Genomic DNA, 25,731 nt, shown 5'->3' with positions numbered 1-25,731 from the left:
CTGAAATGAAAAAAATAATTTAACAAGCCTTAACACAGTATCAATATTGACAACATGGGTAATATCAAAAATCTAAGTATCAACTATCGACTATCAAGTATGGTACAGTAAAATGTTAAGTGTCTCATTTATTTTAGCTTCTCAATTTTATAAAAAAAGTTTATACTTACTATTTTTATATCTTTAAACTGCATTCTTAGGTAATTGGTGACAACTTTAATCCTTTGAGAAGTTAGATCTTCTCCCATAATTTTACGAGGGATCTGGAAACGACACAACGCTTGTGTGGGTTGTTTAGCGTGAAGTGTTGCCGTATCCGATGGTTGTACCGCCGGGGCCGGTTGTGGTAGTCTTTGGGCAACCTGCTGTTGTGCAGGTGCTGCTGTTTGAGGAGATGGTTGGGGAGATTGTCCTCTCCCCCATCCTGTTTGTTGTGGACGTTGTTGTGGGACACCTGCTGTTTGAGGAGATGGTTGGGGAGATTGTCCTCTCCCCCATCCTGTTTGTTGTGGACGTTGTTGTGGGGCACCTGGACGTTGTTGTGGAGCTCCTGGACGTTGTTGTAGAGCTCCTGGCCGTTGTTGTGGAGCTCCTGGAAATTGTTGCGCGCCTGGACCTTGTGGAGCTCCTGGATATTGTTGCGGTGCTCCAGGGGCTTCTTGTGGAACCCCTGGGTATTGCTGTGGAGCTCCTGGGAATGATTGTTGAACCCCTGGGTATTGTTGTGGAGCCCCTGGGGCTTGCTGTGCAGCTCCTGAGAATGGTTGTGGAGTCGTTGGACGTTGCCGTGCCGCTCCATGGAATGGATGAGCCCCTGGGGATTGTAGTGGAGCCCCTGGGGATTGTTGCGGAGCCCCTGGGTATTGTTGCGGAGCCCCTGGATATTGTTGTGGAGCCCCTGGGTATTGTTGTGGAGCCCCTGGGAATTGTTGCGGAGCCCCTGGGTATTGTTGTGGAGCCTCTGGTAATGGTTGTGGAGCTCCTGGGTATTGTTGTGGAGCTCCTAGGTATTGGTGCGGGGCCCCTGGGTATTGTTGTGGAGCCCCTGGCAATGGTTGTGGAGCTCCTGGGTATTGTTGTGGAGCTCCTAGGTATTGTTGTGGAGCTCCTGGATATTGTTGTGGAGGTCCCCTAGGGTACTGTTGCGGTGCACCTGGGAACTGTGGTGGCCCAGAAGAAGGGGAAAATCCAGGAGGACCTTGAGAAAATGCAGGGGGTTGGCCAGGTGGTTGTCCAAGGCCTGGGGGAACTTGATGTTCTGGTCCAGGTTGCCCAGACTGAACCTGGGAACCAGGCACTTGTTGGGGATTTGGAGGAGGTTTGGCAGCTTGAGATTTGGGTTTCCTTTTTTTGCGAGGTTTACTAGAACCTAAGCCCAAACCACCTTCATCATCATCATCATCTTGAGGTTTTTTTTGTTCAGATTTTACTTCAGCGGTCGCACTTTCAGTAACTTGTAATGTGGATGTTGCTGTAGTAATTTCTTCAACTTCTGCCTCTTGAGACGTTGTAGGTTTTGGTTCATCACCATCACCTTGCCCATCCTTCTTATTCTTCTTTTTACCTCCTGTATGAATGAAAAAAATTAACACTTAATTAATAATAATTAAAATAGGACTAATTAAAATAGGAATAGAGACGAGAGATGTTGTACTCCATAATCTTCTATAAAGGCTTATTTTATTTTAATAACACAAACTCAATATGGACTTATCAATTGAAACATTAACATGGACTACTATGATATCAATTGAAACATTAATAAGTAATCAGTTATTCATGATAAACATAAGAAAAAATGGCTTTAATTTGGTTCAGTTTAAATTTTTTGTCATCATTTTGATCAAAATTGAACAAAAAGAGGGTAGTGCTTTAAATAACATTTCAAAATATAAAATAATAAATACCTCGTCCCATTTTCTACTTTTTTATCTGAAACAAGTCAATTTTAAGAAATTAAATTTAATTATTTTAAAACAATTAAGTATGTTAAATTATATATTATTACATAATAATAGTTGTAAGTTGTAACTGTAAAAAATACACTGTAACCTATAACAAATACATATTAATTAGGTTAAAAGTACAATATTGACTGCTGCTACTTATAGTACATTCTTCAGGTCCAAAGTCTAGGCAAAGTCTAAGTAAAAGTCAATACCGACAAGGATGACAAGTCGGTCGATTCAGTAAAGTGGTTTACTGAAACTTTAAATGGAGTTTAGGAGGTAACACAAAATAGCATATTACTGGATGTTGCATCACTTTCCCACACTTGTATGTGATAACGAATATTTAATATTTAACCCGGCGTCAATGACGTGAAAATAATTACAGGGACTATGACGTCGGGTCATTTTGGCCCAAACTTTGTAGATAATTTTTTATTTAAACTAAGCAAGCTACCACAATTTTGTTTATTATTTATTTAAAAAGGGGACTTTAATTATGCGTAAAATTAAAAAAAACCTGTGTATAAGTTATAACATAAATATTTTTGTTATTGACTTTCTTCATGGCAGATTTAAAATCAACCTTGAAAACTAAATATGTACGTTAATTTTATATTTTCGCAAAATTTTCTTACCTATGAAGGAAAAAATTTACTAATGATTTTAAAGAGAGATTGTTATAACTTACTAACATGAAAATAAAAAGAAATCAGTCTTTTACTTCATCATTCAGAGTTATAGAACTACTACAGTTATCACAATATGTAATCATGCCCTAGCATATAAAAATTGGACATGCTGTGCATGTGTGAAGTGTTTTTTTTTTATCTTTTTTAGATGAACAGACTTCATATCTTTTGTAAGTTCCAGGAATTTTTTCACTTTTACCTAGATACGTGGTCCTCAAGTTCAATGCCTAAAGCAGCCTGAGACTCGTCATCGTCAAAGTATAACTCTTTTAATAACTCTAAAATCCTTACTGGACTGTTAGTTAATGACATTCTTCTTCAAAACGTAACAAATAAGGCAAAACAATATTTTAATCTTCGATCTATTTTAATACTAATAAATGTTAGTCACGAAAATACTACACTATGACGTCGGGTCATATTGACCCGTTTTTACTTGGCGTGCGTGTATCTTGCTTCACACGAGGCGTAGCTCTAGCCGTAACAGTTAGGCGGGTGCAAGGGGGTTGTACAATCTTTAGCTATACCAGGCCTGTCCCACTCGCGCGTTTAGGTATCGAACTGTAAGTACCTCTTTAAAGGGGCAGATCACAAGGGACTCACAAGCGAGCGGTGACGCGCGCTCAAGATTTTTTCGTCGCATATATCTACGTACTGATTTAACCGCTGTGACAGAATCGTTATTAATCTGATAAATATGAACAATTGAAAAAAGTCAAAGAAATATTTCATTAAAGTAATTTAAGACTTTAAAATACAAAAAAAGAAAAAAAATACACAAACATAGCAAATAAACCAATTTGTTACAAACAAACCGCATACTACACATAAATAAACACAAGTTACTATGTTTAAGTTGTAAAAATTCCTGACGAGCTCCTACACTATAATCCATACTTAATATTATAAATGCGAAAGTATCTCTGTCTGTCTGTCTGTCTGTCTCGCTTTCACGCCAAAACTACTGAACCGATTGCAATGAAATTTTGTACACAGTTATTCTAGAGTCTGAGAAAGGACATAGGCTACATTTTGATGTGGGAAAATATCTTATTTCCATGAAAATATCGATGAAAATTAATTCGCATTGCGCGTGGCCAGCGCTCATCCCGCGGGTCCTGGGATCGAGTCCCGCAGGCGGAACAAAAAGTTTTCAATGTTCCTGGGTCTTGGATGTGTATTAAAATAATATTTCAAAAATCTTAAATATATTTTATGTATAATATTATAAAAAATCCAGAAATATATCGATGCAATGAACATTTTAGTTCTAATACGACTCAACAGATGGCGTTTTATTTTTTACTTCATTGTAACATAGAACTAATCATACTTATAATTAGTTATTATGTTTTTGTTTATAGTTTTTAATACGTTAGAATAATATGTTTAATAATATTATCACTTGGTATAATAATAATCAATCTATCTTATCTTATAGAACTCATACTGCATTTCTAATATAATATATTAGAAATGCATGCATTATGAATGAATGAATGAATGAATGAATGAATATACTTTATTGCGCACATCACAGTTACAAACACACACATAAAATAAAGAACATATAAAATGAAGAGTTGACAACAGAAGGCGCTAAATAAAGGAGTTCGAGTGTACCGTGTTGGCCTGTATTCCATCCAGAAAATAATCAATGCAATCAACATTTTAATTCTAATATATGAAAACAGATGGCGTTTTATTTTTTACTTCATTATTGTAACAGAACTAATCATACCTACTTTATTATATATTGTTTTTATTCATAACTAGCTGTTGCCCGCGACTTCGTCCGCGTGGACTTTAGTTTATAGCGCGCGGTGTCAACAAAATTTGTGTTAAATTTAAAAACTTTTTAAAACCCTGGTAACTGGTATCCCTCTTAGGGCCGCGCTACACCGGAATGGCAGCGCTGAAAGTGCTCGCCTCGCCGCTGCCATTCCGGTGTAACGCGGCCCTTAATTAATCTAAATACCCAAAAACAGGTGTGCAGTGTGCACATAATCTATACTAATATTATAAATGCGAAAGTATCTCTGTCTGTCTGTCTGTCTGTCAGTCTCGCTTTCACGCCAAACGCCAAAACTACCGAACCGATTGTAATAAAATTTTGTATACAGATAGTCTAAAGCCTGAGAAAGGACATAGGCTACTTTTTTACTGAAAAAAAGGGTTGTAAGGGGGTGAAAATGCGTAAATTTGTTCAAATTAAGTTAGTTCCAAAAATTCATAATAGATGGCGCCGTGCGTCTTCTACATCGCGCTGACGCTTGCTCAAAAGTCTTTCTATAAGAGGTGGTATCATCTTCCATCTAAGTTTCGATTTTTTTCGATTGTTGATCTATTCTACGGTAGGTATTAAATAACTCAGTACTTTATCTGTGCAGTGACGTAACCTTAAACCTATCCATGATAAATAGTTTATGGGTAAAGTTGTGTAATTGGGGGGCTAAACAAGCTTTAAAATTTGGCATAAAATATAAAGTTTAATATAAAAAAATGAAATACTTATTGTGTGCACACTGGACAGCTATATTGATTTAAGGGGTACCAGGGTTTTTTTATAAAAGCATTTGACACCAATTTTGTTGACATCGCGCGCTATAAACTGAAGTCCACGCGGACGAAGTCGCGGGCAACAGCTAGTCGAATATAAAACTATTATAAAACTAGCTGTCCCGGTGAACTTCGTGTCACTTTAAAACCTTCCCTGGACATCTACGAATATTTTAAGACTAAAATTAGCCCAATCCGTTCAGCCGTTTTCGAGTTTTAGCGTTACTAAGACAATTGAAAATCCATTTTTATATATAAAAGTGTTGTTTTTAGACTTTTTCAGGAAATTTAATTTTTTTTTCTCTCCGTAAGAACCATCCTCGTACTTCAAGGAATATTTAAAAAAAAGAATTAGCGAAATCGGTCCAACCGTTCTCGAGTTTTGCGCTTAGCAACACATTCAGCGACTCATTTTTATATTATAGATATACGTTGGGTTACTAAAATTTGATTATTACTATAAAAAAGTTTGCTATTAGTAGCTTTAGTAATTAAAAGATTATTTTATTTTCTAAAAGGTGACAATCTTGATTTCGTCAGAAAGGGTGCCTCTTACGCGATAGAAAGAGAGCGCACATGTAGGCAAATATAATTGTAGTCACTTAGCACTGCGCGGTCGGAATTTGAACTTTATAGTATCGTAGCATGAGTTATAGTATAATATTAAGTATAGATTTAAAAAACCGGCCAAGTGCGAGTCGGACTCGCCCATGAAGGGTTCTGCAGCAGCAGTAAGGTTTATTTGTATGAAATTAAGAGGTTTTTGATTTATTTTTATATTTCAGTTGATTTAATCAAAGTTAAATTGAGGTTTACCATTTATGACGTATAAAAAAACTACTTGCTAGATCTCGTTCAAACCAATTTTCGTTGGTAGTTTTTATAGTAATAATAATACTTTATCATATTTTTTTCAACTCTTGTCTCTGGGACTCAGCTGTTCTCAGACTGGCCGTGTAAGCATTGTCTAATAGTATCTAATATTCTAAGATTCGATAAAAAAAGTATAATCCATTTTCAATTTGTCACCTTGTTGTCAACAGATTTCAACCATGAATAAATAGTGGAGTCACTGAAGGTTTTCACCTCCGATTTCGTTGAACCTCCATCGATTTTCATGAAAATTGGTGAGTAGGTGGGGGATACCCTAAGAAACAAAGGGGGTGGATGCCAACCCGGGGGTGAAATATTTTTAAATAAAAAAACCACAAAAATCGACAAACAGACAAATTTTAAGCAAAATTTGTTTTATAAAGTTTTTGGAATAAATCAAAACTTTCTGAGTAATTAAAGATCGAAGATTGTGATTTTTCGAGATAAAACTACATGTTTTAAAACGCTTTTTCATAAATAACTCAAAAACTATACGTTTTTACGAAAAATGTGTTATAACCTAAATTAAAGTCAATAAAATAACAAATAAATGCCTAATTTTAATAACCTTCTAATTTTAATTTAAAGTGAAATATAGGTGATTATATGTATACTTTTTTTCGGCGAGTACTTTAATCTAAACATTCATACACAAATAACGGAAAATTGATGCATTTAATGACATATACTTCCTGAACACTTTTTAAAGTACTTAAAATTACCTTTCTATTGAGTAATGATAAAAATAAGATGACACATCTTATTTTTATCATAACTTGCTCAATTTTAATGCTATTAACTTTTTACAGTTTTTCGAATTTTTTTGGAAAAAATGAAAAATAAAACGTTCACCATTTCTACAATATCTCAAATTTATGATTATCCCTGAAGGCTTTTCTTTATTTTAGTATAAGTTATGACCTCAAAAAATTAACCTGCTTTAGAATGCTTACTTTTGAAAAAAAATATGATTTCATAAAATTTTAATTTTTTCAAATTTTCGTAAATTTCATTTTCTTTTGGATATAACTTTTAAAATATTGGATATTCGTAAAAACATGAAGAACAAAATTTGAGTTCGTTTCTTAAAAAAGCTTTTGGTTTCCTTTTTATTTTTGTAGCATGAAAAATAGCCAAGATTTTACTGCGATAACCACGTAACCAGCACTTATTAACCCTTTTTATTTTAAAAATTAAGGGCTATAAAAAGGGTTTCTTAACATGATCTAAAAGCTGTTGAAATTACCTTTCAAATGTTTTTTAATTGAACCTGACAACTAGAAAATTAAGGGAGCTATGGTAATAAAACAAATAAATTATTTTTTGAACAAAATTCGAAGCAGAGATTTAGTATTCTTGAATTGTAGGAAAACGTGTCAATAGGTACTAAACTAAATACACGTTATGTATGGGTATGTGTATGTGTCTTTTCAGGACGGAAAAAGTGAAAGAAATGGTAAACATTTACTGGAAAAAGTGGTTTGGCTTTCGAGGATGACGTGGTCTATTGAATATTTTAGTATATTTTCTAAATTATAACAATTAAAATACCTCCACACCGGTTTTGGTGATAGGCAGGAATAATTTTACAGTGCTCAAGTGTGTGCGCAGTACACTAGAGCCTTCTCTCTTCCTTTACTCTCAAAATCCCCACTAGGTTAGTGAGATTCGATAGAAAGGGGATAACCTGCTATTAATTTCAGATCAGTGGGAAAACAATAGACAATCCAAAAATAAAAAGGTCAAGTGCAAGTTAGACTCGCGCACGAAGGGTTCAGTACCACAATAGAGCAAAAAATAGGCTGAAAATTGTGTTTTTTTTTGTATGGGAGCCCCCCTTAAATTTTATTATTCATTATTAAAGTTCAAATACAACTGAGTATGTCGTGAATATTTCAAGTGCCTATGTGTTGCTGTTATTGATATCGAGCAAAAGTTGCAAAAAAATACCGTTGGTAGTATGGGAGCCCCCTAAAATATTTAATTTAGTTTGTTTTTAGTACTTGTTGTTATAGCGGCAACAGATATACATAATCTGTGAAAATTTCAGAAGTCTAGCTATAGCGGTTCTTCAGTTACAGCCTGGAGACACACAGACAGATGGACAAACGGACAGACATCGATGTCTTAGTAATAGGGTCCCGTTCTTATCCTTTGGCTCAGCTGAGAGCTGTGATGAACTAGAATAAAAATGTGTTTATTTTTTAACAGACTTCAAAAAAGGAGGTTATCAATTAAACGTGTATGTAATATTTCAAGAACTGCCCAGTTTTTGTATATGTTAGTCTATTTCAATTTCTGAACAAATATGCAAAATTTCAAATCAATTCAAAAAAAGTCCGATTTAAGTAATTATTTTTTTGTTGTACTGGGTATTATTCAACTTAGAGAACACTACAAGTTTCACCAAAATCGGTTCAGTAGTTTTTGAGATAAGGCAATTTTAATTCTCAACTTCGTACAATTTTGAAGTCGGTTTTATCTTTTTAAAATACTATTTAATTATAAGATAAATTAACGTTCCATCCAAACTTTTTTATCAGGTTTAACTAGCTGATAAAAAGTAAGAACTATTATTAAGACAAGCCGTAGTTTTTAAGGATAAAAAAATTTCGCAATAATTATAATTTTAATACATACTTAGTAAATAATATTTTACTTCTCTCGTGTACAATAATTTAATAGGCTTAAGTTTATTAACCAATAGTTTTACAGTGATTTTGCATCAAGAGAGTAGTTTGTAAGTGTTGAAATTTCATCGTCAACCAAAAATTATATCATAAATATGAAACAAACCCTGTATGTAATATTTAGAAACTCAGAAATACAAAAAAAAAAATTTCATAGTTTTTCATTTAAGGGGTGGTTGTTAAAAGGGTTAAAAATTTATTAGAATCATAAATCAGGCATAAAAATATTGTAAAAACGTTTATTTTATCTAATTAAACACAATTACTAAAGCCAGAATGGTTAGATCTGCATTTTTCCTCCTTTTTGAAAAAGGGGTGAATTTCACCCTAAAAATACAAAAAGCGCAATACGAGCGTATGTCACTTTTGAAGTAGAGGGTAAAACATACTCAATTCCAAAATTTCATCCAAATCGATGGAGGTTCAACGAAATCGGAGGTTGTGCCTGATTTTTGCCTTCATTAACTGTACTAAAAAGACTATAATTCATATGTATGTTCGTATGTATAGACTTGTCAATCAAAAATCTGTCTGTCTGTTTTTCCTAGTGTGTGTGTTGTAGTGTGTGTAATGTTTTATTTGTTAAAAAAATGTATGATAAAAGCATAATTTCAAAATAATATTAGCTCGATGCACTCCTTCACCATATTATAAACTACTGTGCAAAACTTCATTCACCTACGTCGCCCCATTTTTCGTCAAATGGGATACTAAGTTTTTGGCTCACGTAATATATAGATAATGATTGCCGAGCATTTGTTGTTCCCTCAAGATTTCCAAGGTTTCCATTTCCAAGGGAATGCAACCATAATTATACTCAAATAATCGGCCAAGTGCAAGTCGGACTCGCGCACGAAGGGTACCGTTATAGAGGAAAAATAGGCGAAAATTTGTGTTTTTGTATGGGAGCCCCACTTAATTTTTTATTTTATTTTAATATTATTCTTAAATATTGAAGTAGACATATAATTAAAGCCTTTGTAAAAATATCAGGTGCCTACCTGTTGCCATTATTGATATCGAGCAAAAAAGGCCAAAAAATTATGTTTGTTGTATGGGAGCCCCCTCTAAATATTAATTTTATTTTGTTTTTAGTATTTGTTGTTATAGCGGCAACAGATATACACAATCTGTGAAAATTTCAGAACTCTAGCTAAAGCGGTTCTTGAGATACAGCCTGGAGACGGACAGACAGGAGGCTCATGAACAGGGTCCCGTTTTCACCCTTTGGGTACGGAACCCTAAAAATATGTCATTTGTTCAACAAAACATTTTAGGCTTAAGGAATTTCCTTATCTAAGATAATAAGAGGCAAATAATGTAGGTACTTAAAACTTTTCAATCGGGAACAATAATGTACTGTCAAACAACAACTAAATAAATAAATAAAATAAAAAATCCCGGCGAGAAGAACCAACATTTTGAAATAACATTTATGATGAGGTTGAGCCAAATGGAGGAGAACTTGTGGCAATGACAATGATATGGGCGTAAATATATATTTTTGAAGAATTTTAGCAATTAAAAAATAAACAATAAAAAACATCAATCTAGGGTATTTTGTATTCTGGGTTTCATAGCATTTCATAGTTATCAATAAAATTACATATATTATGTATAGATAGTTAAATTTTAATAAATATGTACTAGTTTAAATAGTTTATTATTATTATAATTATCAGCCTACAGTGTCCCACTGCTGGGCAAAGGCCTCCCCTCTTTCTTTCCAAAGTTCACAATCCTGTGATGTTGTTGGCCACTCTTTATCAAACGCATCTAGTTCGTCGCGCCACCTTTTTTTGGGTCGACCTCTGTTACGCCGACCCTGGATCATGTTGACGCATACTAAGTATCTTATCTAGTACTTTTATCTATAAAAATTAAAAATTAAGAAAATGATTTTTTGCCACTTGTTTGCAATACAATATTTTTAAATATAAAAATTATTAATTTTTTATTCTTTATAAACACCTAGCTTATAAAAAATCTGATTTGCCCCTCCCCCTGGCCCAGAACCTGGGTACGCCTATGTATATATTATATATCAAGTACCTGGATGACCGAGCTTTGCTCGGTATAGCAAACACTCATTGACTTCGTGTTACTTAACAACGCCATCTGCTGGAATAGCTTTAGCTGTTGTTGTGTCGTTAAAGCAATTAGTTGCTTACAAAATAGTATTATTATTCGCCAATAGATGTCAGGAAGAGTCATATTTTGCAGTTTATCGATTATCGATAAAACACGAATAAAAAGACATTTTCTAAAAACAATTCCTAGCTAGATCGATATATATATATATGTACAGTGTTGCCGTGCGAGAATTTACTCGAGAACGGCTTCTGTACTGGGTGGTCGAAAGAAAACACTTCGTCACTATTGTACTATTAGCGGGGGTCGAGGTAGACGCGATTTCCGGCCAGCCTTTCTTCTGTTTCCGATGTAGCGATGACCCAATAATTCCCCAATATTTTCCCGATTCTTCTTGTCTTGCTGTTTCTTCTAGGTAGGCTGGCTCGGAGCGGTCTGGTTGGCGGCCGGCCCGGCCCTTTATTTATACTAGGTTTAAAACAATGGGCCTGACCTGTGGTCCCGTTATCGGTCCCGTTATCACCTCGCCCCCGCCAAACTTTCTTTATTGTTTCTAAATATTTACACTATTTCGTACAGACTTATGCTATGTTACTAATTCTAAACACTATATTATTTACCTGTTTCTATACAATAATCAAATATAAACTATTAAAACTATGAAAATTTGGTACAAAAAGGCAACTAATCTATCTATCTCTATCTATTACATGCTACTTCGTATATGTCTATCCTACGCTAACACGAAATTTACAATGAACGATATAATTATACTATTTTTACTATTAAAGCTATTTAAATTTAACAGAACTAGAGATAAAATACAAATTAAACAAATTAACTATTAAATGTAAGTATTACACGACTATTAAACTATTTGGTTTTGGGAATAAGAGACACAATACGAGATCATTTATTTCCGTCTCACTCTTACATGAAACCTATAACTATGAATTAAATTAAAGTATTTTAAACCTATTACTATTATGAACAAACTAAACTATAAATGTTCTTGTATATAACTAAACTATAAAATCTATATTTTCGTCGTCTCGTACAATACAAGATAGGCAATAGGCATGTATTTAAATCAATATCTGTATATTCCCTTTTCTCGATCAAAATATTTGAAAGTTTCACCAAAAATACTGACTTGCACACTAATTATGCACCCTAATTACAACTTTTTAAAGGAAAACCATCACCTAAATTACTTTTAGGAACATCATTTATTCTAAATAAAACCCAATTTAATCTGTTATGTTCATATAATTAAGAACACATAAAAATCATCAAGTGCTAATTTAACATGGACTAAATTTTGGCATAGTGAATGGTAACTCAGTTTATAAACAATAATAATAAACAATCGGCAAAGAGCGAGTCGGATTCGCGCACAAAGGGTTCCTTACCGATATATTGAAAAAAAATTAAGCCTCCGGCTTAGGAATTGCACTCTAGGGGTTGACAAGCTACTAAAGAAAAAAAAGAAAAAAACAACTGGCTTCAAATATTGAGTCGACGGAGCCCCGCTACGCGGGGCTCCTACTTCTGGGTGGTTCACAAAAAATAAGCACGATGGCTAAGGCGGGAGCTACGCTGCGCTACGCTCCCGCCTTAGCCTAACCCAATCAAGTCGTATTGGGCCAACATTGCTATTAATTATTTAAGAATCTATATATATAAAACTCAAAGGTGACTGACTGATTGACATAGTGATCTATCAACGCACAGCCCAAACCACTAGATGGATCTGGCTGAAATTTGGCATGCAGGTAGATGTTATGACGTGGGCATCCGCTAAGAAAGGATTTTGATAAATTCCAACCCCAAGGGGTTCAAATAGGGGATGAAAGTTTGTATATAATACTTCTTACTTCTTAACGCGAGCGAAGCCGCGGGCAAAAGCTCGTCATTAATAAATTTATTAACCCATACAATTACAATACAGTAGTGAATTTTGATATTTTTTCTTAATTTTTAATTTTTATCAAGTAACCTTGAATTATATAGTTTTGGAATGATAAAATCTTTCAACATATCTCATCATAATTACCAAAAATCTTTGTCGCTAACACAGAAATAGATCAAGACCTCTTTAGCGACCACAGAGATACTGTGGTCGCTAAAGAGTAAAGAGCGAGCGCAAAGGAGTGAGTGCGGCGTTAGATGAGGAGGCCCCAACATGTTTTTCAGTAAAACAGAGAAACAAAAAGTTTAAAAATAAAGTTAGGTTAAAAATATTTTAGTTGCACGATTTGTCAATTTGTAGACTTGTTTTGATAATAGAAATTGATTTTATTGTGGTGCACCTTTCGATATCGTTTTTATAAATTCCGTTGTAAGATTGTCGAATTTAGAGTGCAAGTTAGTATGTTTGATAAACAATTTAAATTTTAGTTTTACAAATAATATATTTGATGTATGAACCATATTTTTGGTGTGAATTCGGTTATAAAGGTCGTCTTATTTTGTATAATGTTTAAGTTTTTTTGAAGGACATGTTCAGTTAATCAATTGTTTTTTTTGATCGGCATTAGTTTTTCTGGTATGCATTCAGTTAATTAGCGGAGTTAAGGTAGTGTGCTGAAAAATTATTCTGATGTGCATTTAATAATATCCCTATAAGATATATTAATATGTGAGCCAAAAACTTTGAAATTATGCTTTTATCATACATTTTTTTTACAAATAAAACATTACGTGTAATGTTTTATTGGTAAAAAAATGCACTGCAACACACACACTAGGAAAAATGGCAGATTTTTCAGTGACAAGCCTATACATATGAATCTTTTAGGGAGATCGTAGACGACAGACTTTTTGTGCGATCGAGTAAAAGTCAAACTCAAAAAGCTGGGATTATAAATTAATGTATTAACATAATTTATAATCCCAGCTTTTCAAGTTTTTTTATACTTAGCTGATGTATATTTAACTAGCTGTTGCCCACGACTTCGTCTGCGTCAGCAAAATGTGATAACAAAGACAATAGAAAAGAGAAAAAAGTCCCCTTTTGAAGGTTCCTTTATAAAAAAAAGTGAAATATATCCTCCTCCTTTTCGGAAGTCGGATAAAAAGTACCCTAAGTTATTCCTTACTACATCAGCTATGTGCCTAAAAAAGTCCCGTCAAAATCGCTCCAGCCATTTCAGAGATTAGCCGGAACAAACAGACAGACAGACAGACATACAGACAAAAATTGTAAAAAATGTTGTTTTGGTGTCTATTAGGGTATGTTATTCGAATATTCGAATACTCGTTTTATTCGAATATTCGACGATTATATTATTCGAATATTCGCCAAATTATTTTTCGAATAATTCGAATAGTCAAAATATTTTTTATTTTTGTTTAAAATGCTATCAAACATAAAATTAACATGGAATAAGAACACAATTAAGTTTATTTCAGAAAAATAATATTATTTATGAATATTCTACATATATTCTACATCTTTAATGATATGTGTAATAGCTTAACCGCTTTAATATTTATCAACTTGTCGAATCATAGATCACATATCGCAAGCTTCAAGCCAGAAGGGTGTATAAAAAATGATCTTTTGTATTTTAACTACATATTTTAAGACTCTCAATATTGCACTTACATCTATTACCTTCTTAAAAAACGAGTTTGTTTTATATACACCCTTCTGGGTTAAAGCCCGCGATATAATATAGTTATTACGGTAGACAAAAATTTGAGAAAGCTTGAAAGAAGTCAATGGATACAGATCGTGAGCGACCATTACTGACGATACTGAAATCTATGACTGAAAGGAGTTTATATCTTCATTTGCATGTCTTTAGGCAAAATAACGTCAACGGCGACGATGAATGGTCGTATACTCATTAGTTAGACTAAAAACAGATTAATATATATAATATATATATATATATATATATATATATATATATATATATATATTAATCTGTTTTTAGTCTAACTAATGAGTATACGACCATTCATCGTCGCCGTTGACGTTATTTTGCCTATATATATATACTACCATTATACCATTGACTTCTTTCAAGCTTTCTCAAATTTTTGTCTACCGTAATAACTATATAATCGCGGGCTTTAACCCAGAAGGGTGTATATAAAACAAACTCGTTTTTTAAGAAGGTAATAAATGTAAGTGCAATATTGAGAGTCTTAAAATATGTAGTTAAAATACAAAAGATCATTTTTTATACACCCTTCTGGCTTGAAGCTTGCGATATGTGATCTATGATTCGACAAGTTGATAAATATTAAAGCGGTTAAGCTATTCAATAGCTTTACCGCGGCAGTCCTCGACTGATAATTGAAACAGTTAGTATCAAAAAATGTCGATGGCTCCTTAATATCATGTTATTGGCGTTATCAAACTTCATATTACTAAAGTCACCAGCTCTAGAGTTGTTTCACTCTCCCCTAGGGCTTCGTTGCAATTTTTTTTCTTTGTTGTGGTGTTTGTTTTCTAGTGGCCCTTTTTTATAATTTCGGGCCGCGTTGACACAGGTGAAGGTGAACTAGGTGAATGTGGATTGAAAATATCAAAAAGACGGATGAGCTGGCTTAGTATTAATGAACAGATACCATAACGTCGAATATCATATTATTATTATTTAATCTCAACTGCTGCCTAGCAAGATTAAGCATAATCACATGAGAAAAGTAAAAGGTGCTACGATCGAAAATGGTTTACACTTTACAGCCTTTCGTTAATTGCCCAGCTGTAACCTTAAAATATACATTTTAAAGTGTTTGACAATAAAAATTAACTATGTCATTTACAAATATTTATGTTGATAAAAGTAAAAATAAGAATTTCTTACTTCATAGTATTAACAAAATAGGTTGTACATGGTTGTACGAAGCTTTTTGTTACTTTTATTCAGAGTTTTCAGCATTTTTCAAAAAAATTTAAGTATTCGAATAATATTCGAATTATTCGAAAACTTTTGCAAAATATTCGAATTATTCGAATAGTAAATTTGTCGAATAATAACATTCCCTAGTTTTTATACCCTATATACATTCATATGCATTTAGTAAAAAACGGTACTTTCAATATTACAAACCACTCAAATTTTATTTATATGTGTAGATGTATAGATGGATAGATTACATGGTGTATTATATTCCAGCCCCTAGTTTACTACTGACTACATGCAAATTTAGAAAATAAAGTTTAGCAATTTCTAGAATACTGAATATGTGATGCAATCACAAAATTATAAACACACCGGCAAAATTAGAGGAACATAACAACATTTTCAATTTTTTTTTAATTGTTCACTGATTTTTATATATTTATTTATTTATTTACTAATTGATTATTAAAAAATAAATTTTATATAAATTTAGGCCATAAAAACGTGAAAAATAGAAAAAATCAGCAAAAATCAAAAAATTAAGAAAATCTTTGAAATTTCAGTAGTAAGTTTTTAAGATAAATTCTCCATTTTTATTAAAGAAATGCCATGTTAAAAGCGTGTAATGCCTTCTATGGATCTCAAGAGGGCCTGGATACGCCATTCCATGCTTGCATTTTAATTGTCAATCATTTCCTGTGGGATATTCTCCTACTCCTCCACTAGCGCCAACTCGAGCTCCTGGACACATTTTGGAGCTTTCGGAGCATCGTTTAGGTAATAATGTCAGATTTTCTTACTCTATGGACGCACATAAAATTTAAATTACTACCTAAAACTGTGTAAAAGGCACACCATGCAGTTCCAGGATGTCGGTGCTATAGCCCTGTACTGTCAAAGTACCATCATCTATAATCATCAGCTCCATGCGGGCTCCAAATCATATGCAACTCCAAACCATTACGAAGCCTGCATCATAGGCCACTGTTTCCGGTAAGTTTGATGGCCTGTAGCTTTCCTTATGATTTATCCACATTCTTTATCGCCTGTCAATACAATGTACACAGAATTTGCTCCCATCACTGTACAGCACAAGATTTCACTCACTTGTCTAATTTTGATGTTCACGCGCAAATCTTAGCCTGGCTCTTCGGTATCCTGTCTCAAGTTTTGGTGCCCTTGCTGGCACTTTTGAGTTTAATTTAACTTCTTTGAATCTTCTTCTTACTGTACAATCACTTACACGTTCATCTTGGACCTGTTCCGACAGGTTTCGTGTCTGCATAGCAGTTTGAGGTCGATTTCTTAAGTTTTGTTTCCTTACAAAATGGTCATCCTGAACCATTGTCACCCGATATCTGCCTTGTTCTCGTTTCCCAGAACGTAAGATCCAGTCTCTCTGAAGCGTTGAAAGTTACGATGAACCACGGAAGCCGACACACCTAAGGCCTGACTGACCGAACGGTAGGTGTGACCTTTCTCTATCGTGGTTACAGCTCTAGCTGTCGCAGATGCTGGGAAATCACTAATTTTGTATCTAAGCAATGTGTTCTTCCAAAAACCAAACAATCAAATGAGCTGAGCATACCTTGCACCCCGCTAAAACGCCATTCTTATCAGGAACACTTACAACATCAATAATCGAAAAACATTATTAGGGCATAATTGCTATAAAAACCTGTCAACTTGCCAGTTTTGTTCAATATTTTATTTTTTGAATGAGCTTAGAAGCTATAAAAAAGGCTTTCAGATAGCCCGACCCACTTGAGTTCAAGTTTTGGCCCTTTTTACCTATGTTCCGCTAATTTTGCCAGTGTGTGTATTATACTTACTTACATTGACAAACTTCATTTAAATCTGGTAATTTGTAGGCAGTATGAATATTTAGATTTTCCGTTTTTGTTGTTTATAGCAATAATTTTCCCTGTACCCTTTTGTTATCTTTACCAATACAGTTAACGAATTCATATCTGTGTAGAAAAGTCTCAAGGCATAGTGGATATTTAGAATTATTGTATAGTTACAAGTCTTACCTGTAGTCAATCGGCGCTCAATACTGTATACCAATTAAATTTAATAATTCTTTTGTTTTACAAAAAACAAACAATTTTTCACACGTATCACAAATCACAGTGCAAAATTTATGACAATGAATAATGATCAATCGATTTCAATTTTTTTTTTTTTTTTAATTTATTGGGAGCTGGAAACGAGTCCTTTGCTCCAAAAAAAAATACAATAATAATACAAAATACAACAGATTAAAATTAAAAAAAAGGAATGTCTTTCTTCTATGTTGGTTCTCACCACAGGCTCTCACCAATGTTCACACTAAGCACTATTTACAAAAAAAAAAAAAAAACAAAACACTACGGTACCGTCAAATATGGCAACTTGACCATATTTTTTTAAAATTTTTGATATAGCTTGAAATCAAATAGACATTTTTAACATGTTATGGTTTGTTTATGAAAACAAAATATTCAACTTTGATTTTCAATAGTTATTTCTTTAAAATACGTTCACCCTGACCTTCAATAAAAATAAACGTAACAGAGGTCAAATTGACACCACCGTGGTAACATGACCTGTTTACCATCTTAGATAGATACGTGCATATAACATCGTATTTTAGGTCTAATTGCCAATCATTTTACGTACTCATGTTTTTAAACATGGTAACCCAGTTTGGATTAATAATAAGAACTGACAGTACTGGCTACTAGGACAAGTTGCCACAGGATATGTAACGGTTTTCATACAAAACTCAAACACTGAATAGGGTTGTCACAAAAATGTAGCACTAGTTTTAAGTATTCGTTTATTTATGAAAAATGTTTACTTAGTTCTAACAGGTACATCTAATGGCACGAATATATTTAGTAGAATAGGGAGCATTCAAGTATTACGTAACGCAATTTGGGGGGAGGGGGGGGTCTTGTAAAACGTTACGGTGCGTTACAAGGGCGGGATGGGGAGTATTTAAACAACGCATTACGCAACATCGTACTTTTATTTTTGTTTGCTAACTTGGCAAACCTTTCATTTTTATTACTTTATTAAATGTTACGTAACGTTTAGGGGGGGGGGGGGGGGGGTACAGAAAAACGTTACGGTGCGTTACATGAGGGGAGGGAAGGTCTAAAATCTTCAAAAATTGCGTTACGTAATATGTACTTGAACGCTCCCTAATTTGCTTGAACGAAACATAACTTATTTAAAATAAACTATGTCATCATCATCAAAGAGAACATACTCGACTGGATTTTCTGATGTTTGCAGCAAATTTATAGATTTCACAATAAAATTCTCAGGCAGAGAAGAATCTTTATCTTCACGCTTGGGCTTTACAAATTTAATGTTATCACCCCAGGGTATTGTCTTGTAATAGATAACTGAATAAACTTTCTCAGTTTTGTTGATGTTCTCAATAACGCCAATGTAATATTTCCATTTGTGAGAGGAGTAATAACGCGTCAATATAGTGTCTCCTATATTCCACTTATATTCATTTTTGTTTAAATTATTATTTTCATGTAAAGGTCCACATATGTCTTGATCAAATCTTGAATTCTGATTTTTATAATTCCTTTGTTCTTTATCAGTAAAAATATTTTCATTTAATATTTCTGAGTCGCTTATGTCGCGAGCTTCTAATTCTATGTCACCCTGATCTATCTTTTTTATCTTTTCAAATATTTCTTTTTCCATCTCATCTACATTTCTTGCTACATCTCTGCCATCACGGTCAATTAGTTCCGATAATTTATTATCACATTCTACTTTACCTTCACTTTCCTCATTTAGTTCTATATTATAGTCATCTTCCTCATCTAGATTAATATCGATAATATCGCTATCACTGTGTATACTTATTTCTAAATCTTCTGTTGTTGTAGATCCGCATTCTTCATTTTTTGATGTCTTAATGGGTTTCTTCTTTTCTTTTTTGTTATTTGTCTTTTTAGTATGTTTTCGTTTCTTACCCTGTCGACCAGAAGTAGGTTCTTTATTTTCTTTGCTTCTGCTATCTTGATCTTCGTTGTCACTTAAAGTTCCACAGATATTGACGGTTATATGACTTTGCTGACCAGTACAATCATCAGTTTTTACTTCAGTCCCTATTTTTCTCTTTTTGACGGTAATCTGACCTGCTTTTTCATTCTTGATTTTGTTGGTTCCAGATTTTTTTTCTCTTTTCTCCACATGGTTTTCAGTCAGTTCCCTTTTGGCGAGGTCAGATACTGTTACAGACATTCCTGGCTCAACATTAAGTTTCTTGTTCCTCCCTCTTTTCATTTCGTTGGGTTGCCTACTCTTCTTTAAATATTCTAGTAACACTTGGTCTACTGAGTATTCTGGTTCATTGGAAGCATATTCCGGTACCTTTCTCAATACTTTTTCTGGGTTGAATGGGTAAATACCCGTGGCTTTAAACCCACTTATCATGTTTTCTTTTTTACCCATGTTGACATCATCCATTACTTTTTTCAAAAGAGGCGGAAAGTGACATTTATTTAATGATGCTTGTCGTGGGTTTTCAATTTTATATTGTGTGAGAACTTTGCGCCACGTTTTTTTCAAAGGCCCGAAGAAAGCAACGTCAAGTGGCTGCGTGAGCTGTGTAGAATTTGGCGGCAACAGTACAAATTTAATATCGTACTTCTCGCAACATTCTAAAACTTCGAAATTTATGTGGCTGGATAAATTGTCACCGATTATAATCTTAGTTCCCTCAAGTTTTCGCGCCCATGGTACAATTATGTGAGTGAACCAGTCCAAAAATGTACTCGAATCGAACCACCCACTTTTAGTTCTACCAAAACGAGCTTCATCGGGACCTCCTTCGACCCACTGATTCCATAAATTTTCGGACTTGTATACGATATATGGCGGCAATACCTTGCCATTCGCGCTTGCGGCAAACATAACCGAAATACAGCCCTTTGTACTATTCATTATTCTCTCTGGATATTTTATTCCGCGACGAAATATACATTTTACGGAACCTGGGTTGTCGCTAAAATTAGTTTCATCGTAATTAACCAAATGAGTAGGAGGAACGTTTTTAACCAGATTTTCAAGATTCTTAAAGTAATCTTGAAATTCTTTTGTACTTTTTTCTGCCCGTGCTCTCTTTATATTTTGCACTGACCTGACAGTTAATTGGTCACGATGCCTTTCTATGAAAGACCGAGCCCACCATTCTCCAGGTGGTTTTCCATCAAAAATGTGCACCTTATTATTTTTCAACAGATACTCATGTACAAGTATCCTGAGATCTAATAAGGTCAGAGGAGCACCGAAGTCTGCAACTACAATCAAAACTTTAACAAATTCCAGTTCTTCTTCTTCAGATAGCCTTTGCGGAGATCCTGGTTTTCTCATATGTAACTTTTTAACTTTTCTTTCTATTGTTCTTCGGGGAATGTTAAATTGTTTTTCGGCATCGTAGGATGAATATTTTTTATTCTGGACCATCTCAACTGCTAATGATAACATTTCGTCGCTGTAGTTTTTATATGATCTTGCCCCAATTCTCCGACGATCTCGTTTTTTTGGTGCCATTTTACACTAAAACAAATTTAGATATAGGTACAGGGTTACTTTACTGGTAATTAGATAAATGCTTTGATCATGTAATAGTAGATATTAGATGCAATAATTATTGTTCTTACAAAGATTGTCCTAAACTGCCTGGTTTTTTAGTTATGAGAATTAGAATACCTAAAAATTATCTATGAAAATCAGTTTCTGAAATTCAACGCATTATGGTCTTAAAAACGTACTTACAGTAATTATACAACCTACGAAAAAACTTCTCTTTTCATTAGCTTTCCAAGCAGGTTTAAAAAATTAAAAATATAAGCAACTTCTGGCAAAAAAATAAAATTTCCATTAAAAGGGAGCATTAAGTCCCATACAAATTAGCGAAGACTTTTTTTATTTTCGAGTTTAACTAAGTTTTCTGCATTATTACGCGTCTATTATCTTCTAGCATTATGTAACCCGTCTTGATTAGCAGGCTAATCCAAATAATCGAGACTTGAATTTTTATATTGTAGAAAAGAGTAAAAGATTTGTATGGGACATGATGCACCCTACAGAAATTATTATTTTAGGAATAAAATAAATAAATAAATAAATAAACGTTTATTCAGTAATCTGGACATTACACAAAGTTCTGTACATTTAAATTTAAAAACACCACACAATACAAGTAGCTTGATAGTAATCAGAAATACAAAAAAAAAAAAAAAAAACAACAACAACAATGCAAGAGAAAAAAAATAAATAAATAATAATAACCATAAAACAAAACATAATAATGCATTAAGCAAGGCGCCAGATACGAATTGGTTGGTGGTGTAATGCCCAAACTATTGAAGTGGAATCCACTCAGGTTCATGACTGTGGGCTCCACAGTCCCTGATATTCTGTGGACCCATTTTGTCGGCGTTGGACAGACTACGTCTTGACTCTTGAGGCACACAATAAATAATTATAATATTATGTGTAGTAAATGTATGGGTTGTGTGTAAGATAGTTAATAAATATTATAAACATAAATAAAATAGATAACATTGACTGTAAATAATAATATAAGCATTATAATATATACATAAAAATATAATTTGTGTGTGTAATTAAAGTAGAACAAAAATATATATATATACATATATATGTATATATATATATATATATATATATATATATATATATATATATATATATATATATATATATATATATATATATATATATAAACATATATATATATATATATATATATATATATATATATATATATATATATATATATATATATATACACACATACATATATATATATATATATATATATATTATAGATAGACTATCGATACTGGTGTTGCACCCACAAACCGCGCATGCACCGCGCTCATCTGATGTAATAAATAATAATAATATAATATGCATTCTAATGGACTAGGTCTCTGGAAAACGTCTGTGAAACTATGTTTCGGATCGAGAAACAATAGGTAAGTAACGCATTGTCTTATATTAAGACAAAAGTTAATAAATTTAATTAATAAAATATAAGCGCAAAGATAATATTATGTAGGAAACGTGTCAAAGGAAAAAAAAGGAAACGTGTGCCCACCTACTATGGTATTTGTTGTCGAAATAGGAAATCCTTCAATTTTATCTTAAAATTATAAATGGTTTTCAATTCGCGAAGAGAGGGTGGCAATAGGTTGTTCCAGATTTTGCTTGTATCTTGTTAAACCTTTATATCAGTTTCGAAGGCTGATAAAATGACGAAGCTTTTCCCATATTTTGCATAATAACAATAGTATAAGATTTTAAGACGGTATCGCGAAGAATTACAGAAACTGGAATTTTCATACGAAATTCAAAAATTGCCTCTCTTTTGGACTATCTAAGTAATGACAAAAAAATGCATTTATATCTACTATCAAATTCTCAAAGAACTATATCAAATTACCAGTAACCGTGTATATGTTTGTACGCATAAGCATATATTATAGGTGCATTATTATGTGACACTATATTCGTTTGGAAGTCACAGCGTTATGATTGTACCAAAAATCTGAACCATTTTTCCTGGTGACAACTCCTAAATTGCCTTCTCTATACATTTGGTAATTACCGGGTCGACGAAACGCCTTCGGTTGCTAAACGAACATAGTTTCAGTATAAAATAGTAGAGATTGTTCATAATCGTAACTTAATAACATTTCATATTATAGGCAGGCATTTTTCGCTAAACCGAATGTGCGACATAGGTACTTACTTGCCACTAATAATTGCACTTAATTTTGTGTCAACCCTAGGTGCAGGTCAAGTTGCCACGCTGCTGTCAATGGCAACTTGACCTAACCTTAGCCAACAATACCTAAGCAAATATTTCGGTAGATTGAACTAGAAACGTATAGTAAACAAGTTAATATTAATCTCCAGCGTTTATTACACAAAGTATCAAAATTGCACTCACCTGAATTAAGTATTTATAGTTCCATAAACTCAATTATGACCACAATAGCAAAAAACGTCTTCCGTTGATGACACTTCGAAACGCCATATTGCATAAACTAACAGTGTTGCTACTTTAAAAAAACAATATGTTGCCAGTGACAGTTTCAAAATACTACTACCGTTAATACAAAAAGTTACTTGTTTGCAATCCTACGAAACTTAATATTTTGTTATAAAACGGAACCTTAGGTCAAGTTGACCGGTATATGTCAAGTTGCCACATTTGACGGTACCTATTTACAATTATTTTTAAACTTTTTCCATCGTTGAGCATATATAACGGTATAAACATTTGAAGAAATTGTAATTAGACAGTAAATCTTCTGGGCGGCGGGGTACACTTATATCTTCATCTTTACAAATTTTATCTATTTCAGAGCAGAGTAAAATTCTGTCCAGACCTAGTGCTTTGCAATCAAAGATTATATGTTTGAGGTCAGCATCATTTTCTAAGCATTTGGGGCATTTTGCATCATCTAAAATTCTTAATTTATGGAGGTGGGAGGGGACCAAGCAATGTCCAAATCTCATCCTTGTTATTACTGATATGAATTTTCTTGATTCAAACTGTACAGTGTAATACCATGGGATTGAAAAATCTTTCTTTATGTCACTGTACCATTTACCCTTATTAACCTTTACTATATTCCAGATTCTTTTCCATAGCTCAAACATTTCATCATTGACAGTCAAAAAGAGGTCTGTAAATGGCACTTTTATGATGTCCTTATGATCCTCATCTGGTGGTCCTCTAGAGGCTGTACGAGTATCCGCCCTCTCATTTCCAGCAATTCCTCTGTGGGAGGGAACCCATAGAAATTCAATATTAATGTTATTACTGACTAATTCATGTAGAATGTTTTTGATCTTAAAAATTAAATAATTACTTTTGAAACTTAAATTACTATTATCTAGAGCTACTAACACACTTTTACTATCTGATATTACAAGAAAATTATTTACATATGACAAAGTTTTTATATATTGTAATGCCATTTAAACAGCATAACATTCGGCTGTGTAGATAGAACACATATTACTGATTATAAAACATTTGGTAACATCCAGAAATTCATCATAATATGCCGATTTAACCTCATCTATAGTTTTCGACCCATCTGTATAGATTTTGTAAAAGTCTGTTTTCTTTTCTATAAAACTGAGAAAGTCGGTCTTACCATAGATGTCTCCAGTTGTTACCAAATATTTTTTCTCTAGAGAACCTTCAAAGTTGTCATAAATTGGCCATAGATCACTAGAATAAATGTCATTTGTCATATTTAAAACCAACTGTAACTCTACAAATATATACTAGTAATCTGTGACTGTAACAAAGTCGGCATCTGTGGCAAAATCCTTGTAGAAATAATTTGTGATGTTATTACAGAAGAATCTAATAAACTAGTTATTTCCTCAGATACTTTAAGTTTTCTTACAGGAAGTGAGGACTTAATTGCAATCATCTTAACAAAGTATTTCTTAGCTAACATGAGTCGTCTCAAGAATAAAGGAGGAATATAAGTTTCAACTTCCATTGAGTTTATAGGGGTGGATTTCATCGCACCAGTTATAATGCGCAGTGCTTGATTTTGAATGATATCTAACTTTTTTAGAAGACTAGCGCTAGCATTAATATATGCTAAGCAACTATAGTCAAAGTGGCTCCTAACTAAACTTTTATACAACATTGAGAGAATTTTTGGATCAGCACCCCAAAAAACTCCTGCTAAACATCTCAATATATTGAGTCGCTTGTAAGCTTTATTACATATATAATCTATATGTAGGTACATTAAATTTAAGTTTGTTATCTAAAACTATACCTAGAAATTTATGTTCATTTACTAGTGAGATGATTTCATTATTACATTTAACTTGAACATTACATTGACTTTTACCAAAAGTCATAGCTGAGCTTTTTGAAGAATTAATATTTAGTTTTAGTTTGTTATTATAATAATTTAACAGTTGCTTA

The 25,731-nt window shown here is 33.2% G+C and overlaps 1 protein-coding gene across 5 annotated transcripts in view; it reads right to left on the bottom strand.

Moving 5' to 3' along the window:
* Positions 1-17,863, bottom strand: part of LOC121738774 (protein argonaute-2-like) — a 38,245-nt gene extending 20,382 nt beyond the window's left edge. Inside the window, exons 1-4 of one of the 5 annotated variants that reach the window (XM_042131035.1) lie at positions 17,750-17,863; positions 1,908-1,932; positions 455-1,567; positions 171-379 (exon numbers count right to left, since the gene is read on the bottom strand). In XM_042131035.1, the coding sequence (XP_041986969.1) occupies positions 171-379; positions 455-1,567; positions 1,908-1,917 (1,332 nt within the window). In that variant the 5' untranslated portion in view covers positions 1,918-1,932; positions 17,750-17,863. Of the gene's footprint in view, positions 1-170; positions 1,568-1,907; positions 1,933-17,745 lie in introns of all 5 variants that reach the window. The other 4 variants (XM_042131027.1, XM_042131044.1, XM_042131021.1 and 1 more) reach the window with 4 other exon arrangements.
* Positions 17,864-25,731: the final 7,868 nt, after the last annotated feature.

Source organism: Aricia agestis, chromosome 2 (genome assembly GCF_905147365.1).
Source record: "Aricia agestis chromosome 2, ilAriAges1.1, whole genome shotgun sequence".
Lineage (NCBI taxonomy): Eukaryota > Metazoa > Arthropoda > Insecta > Lepidoptera > Lycaenidae > Aricia > Aricia agestis.
Note: the sequence above shows the minus strand (reverse complement) of the source record. Positions and strands in the feature narration are given on the sequence as shown.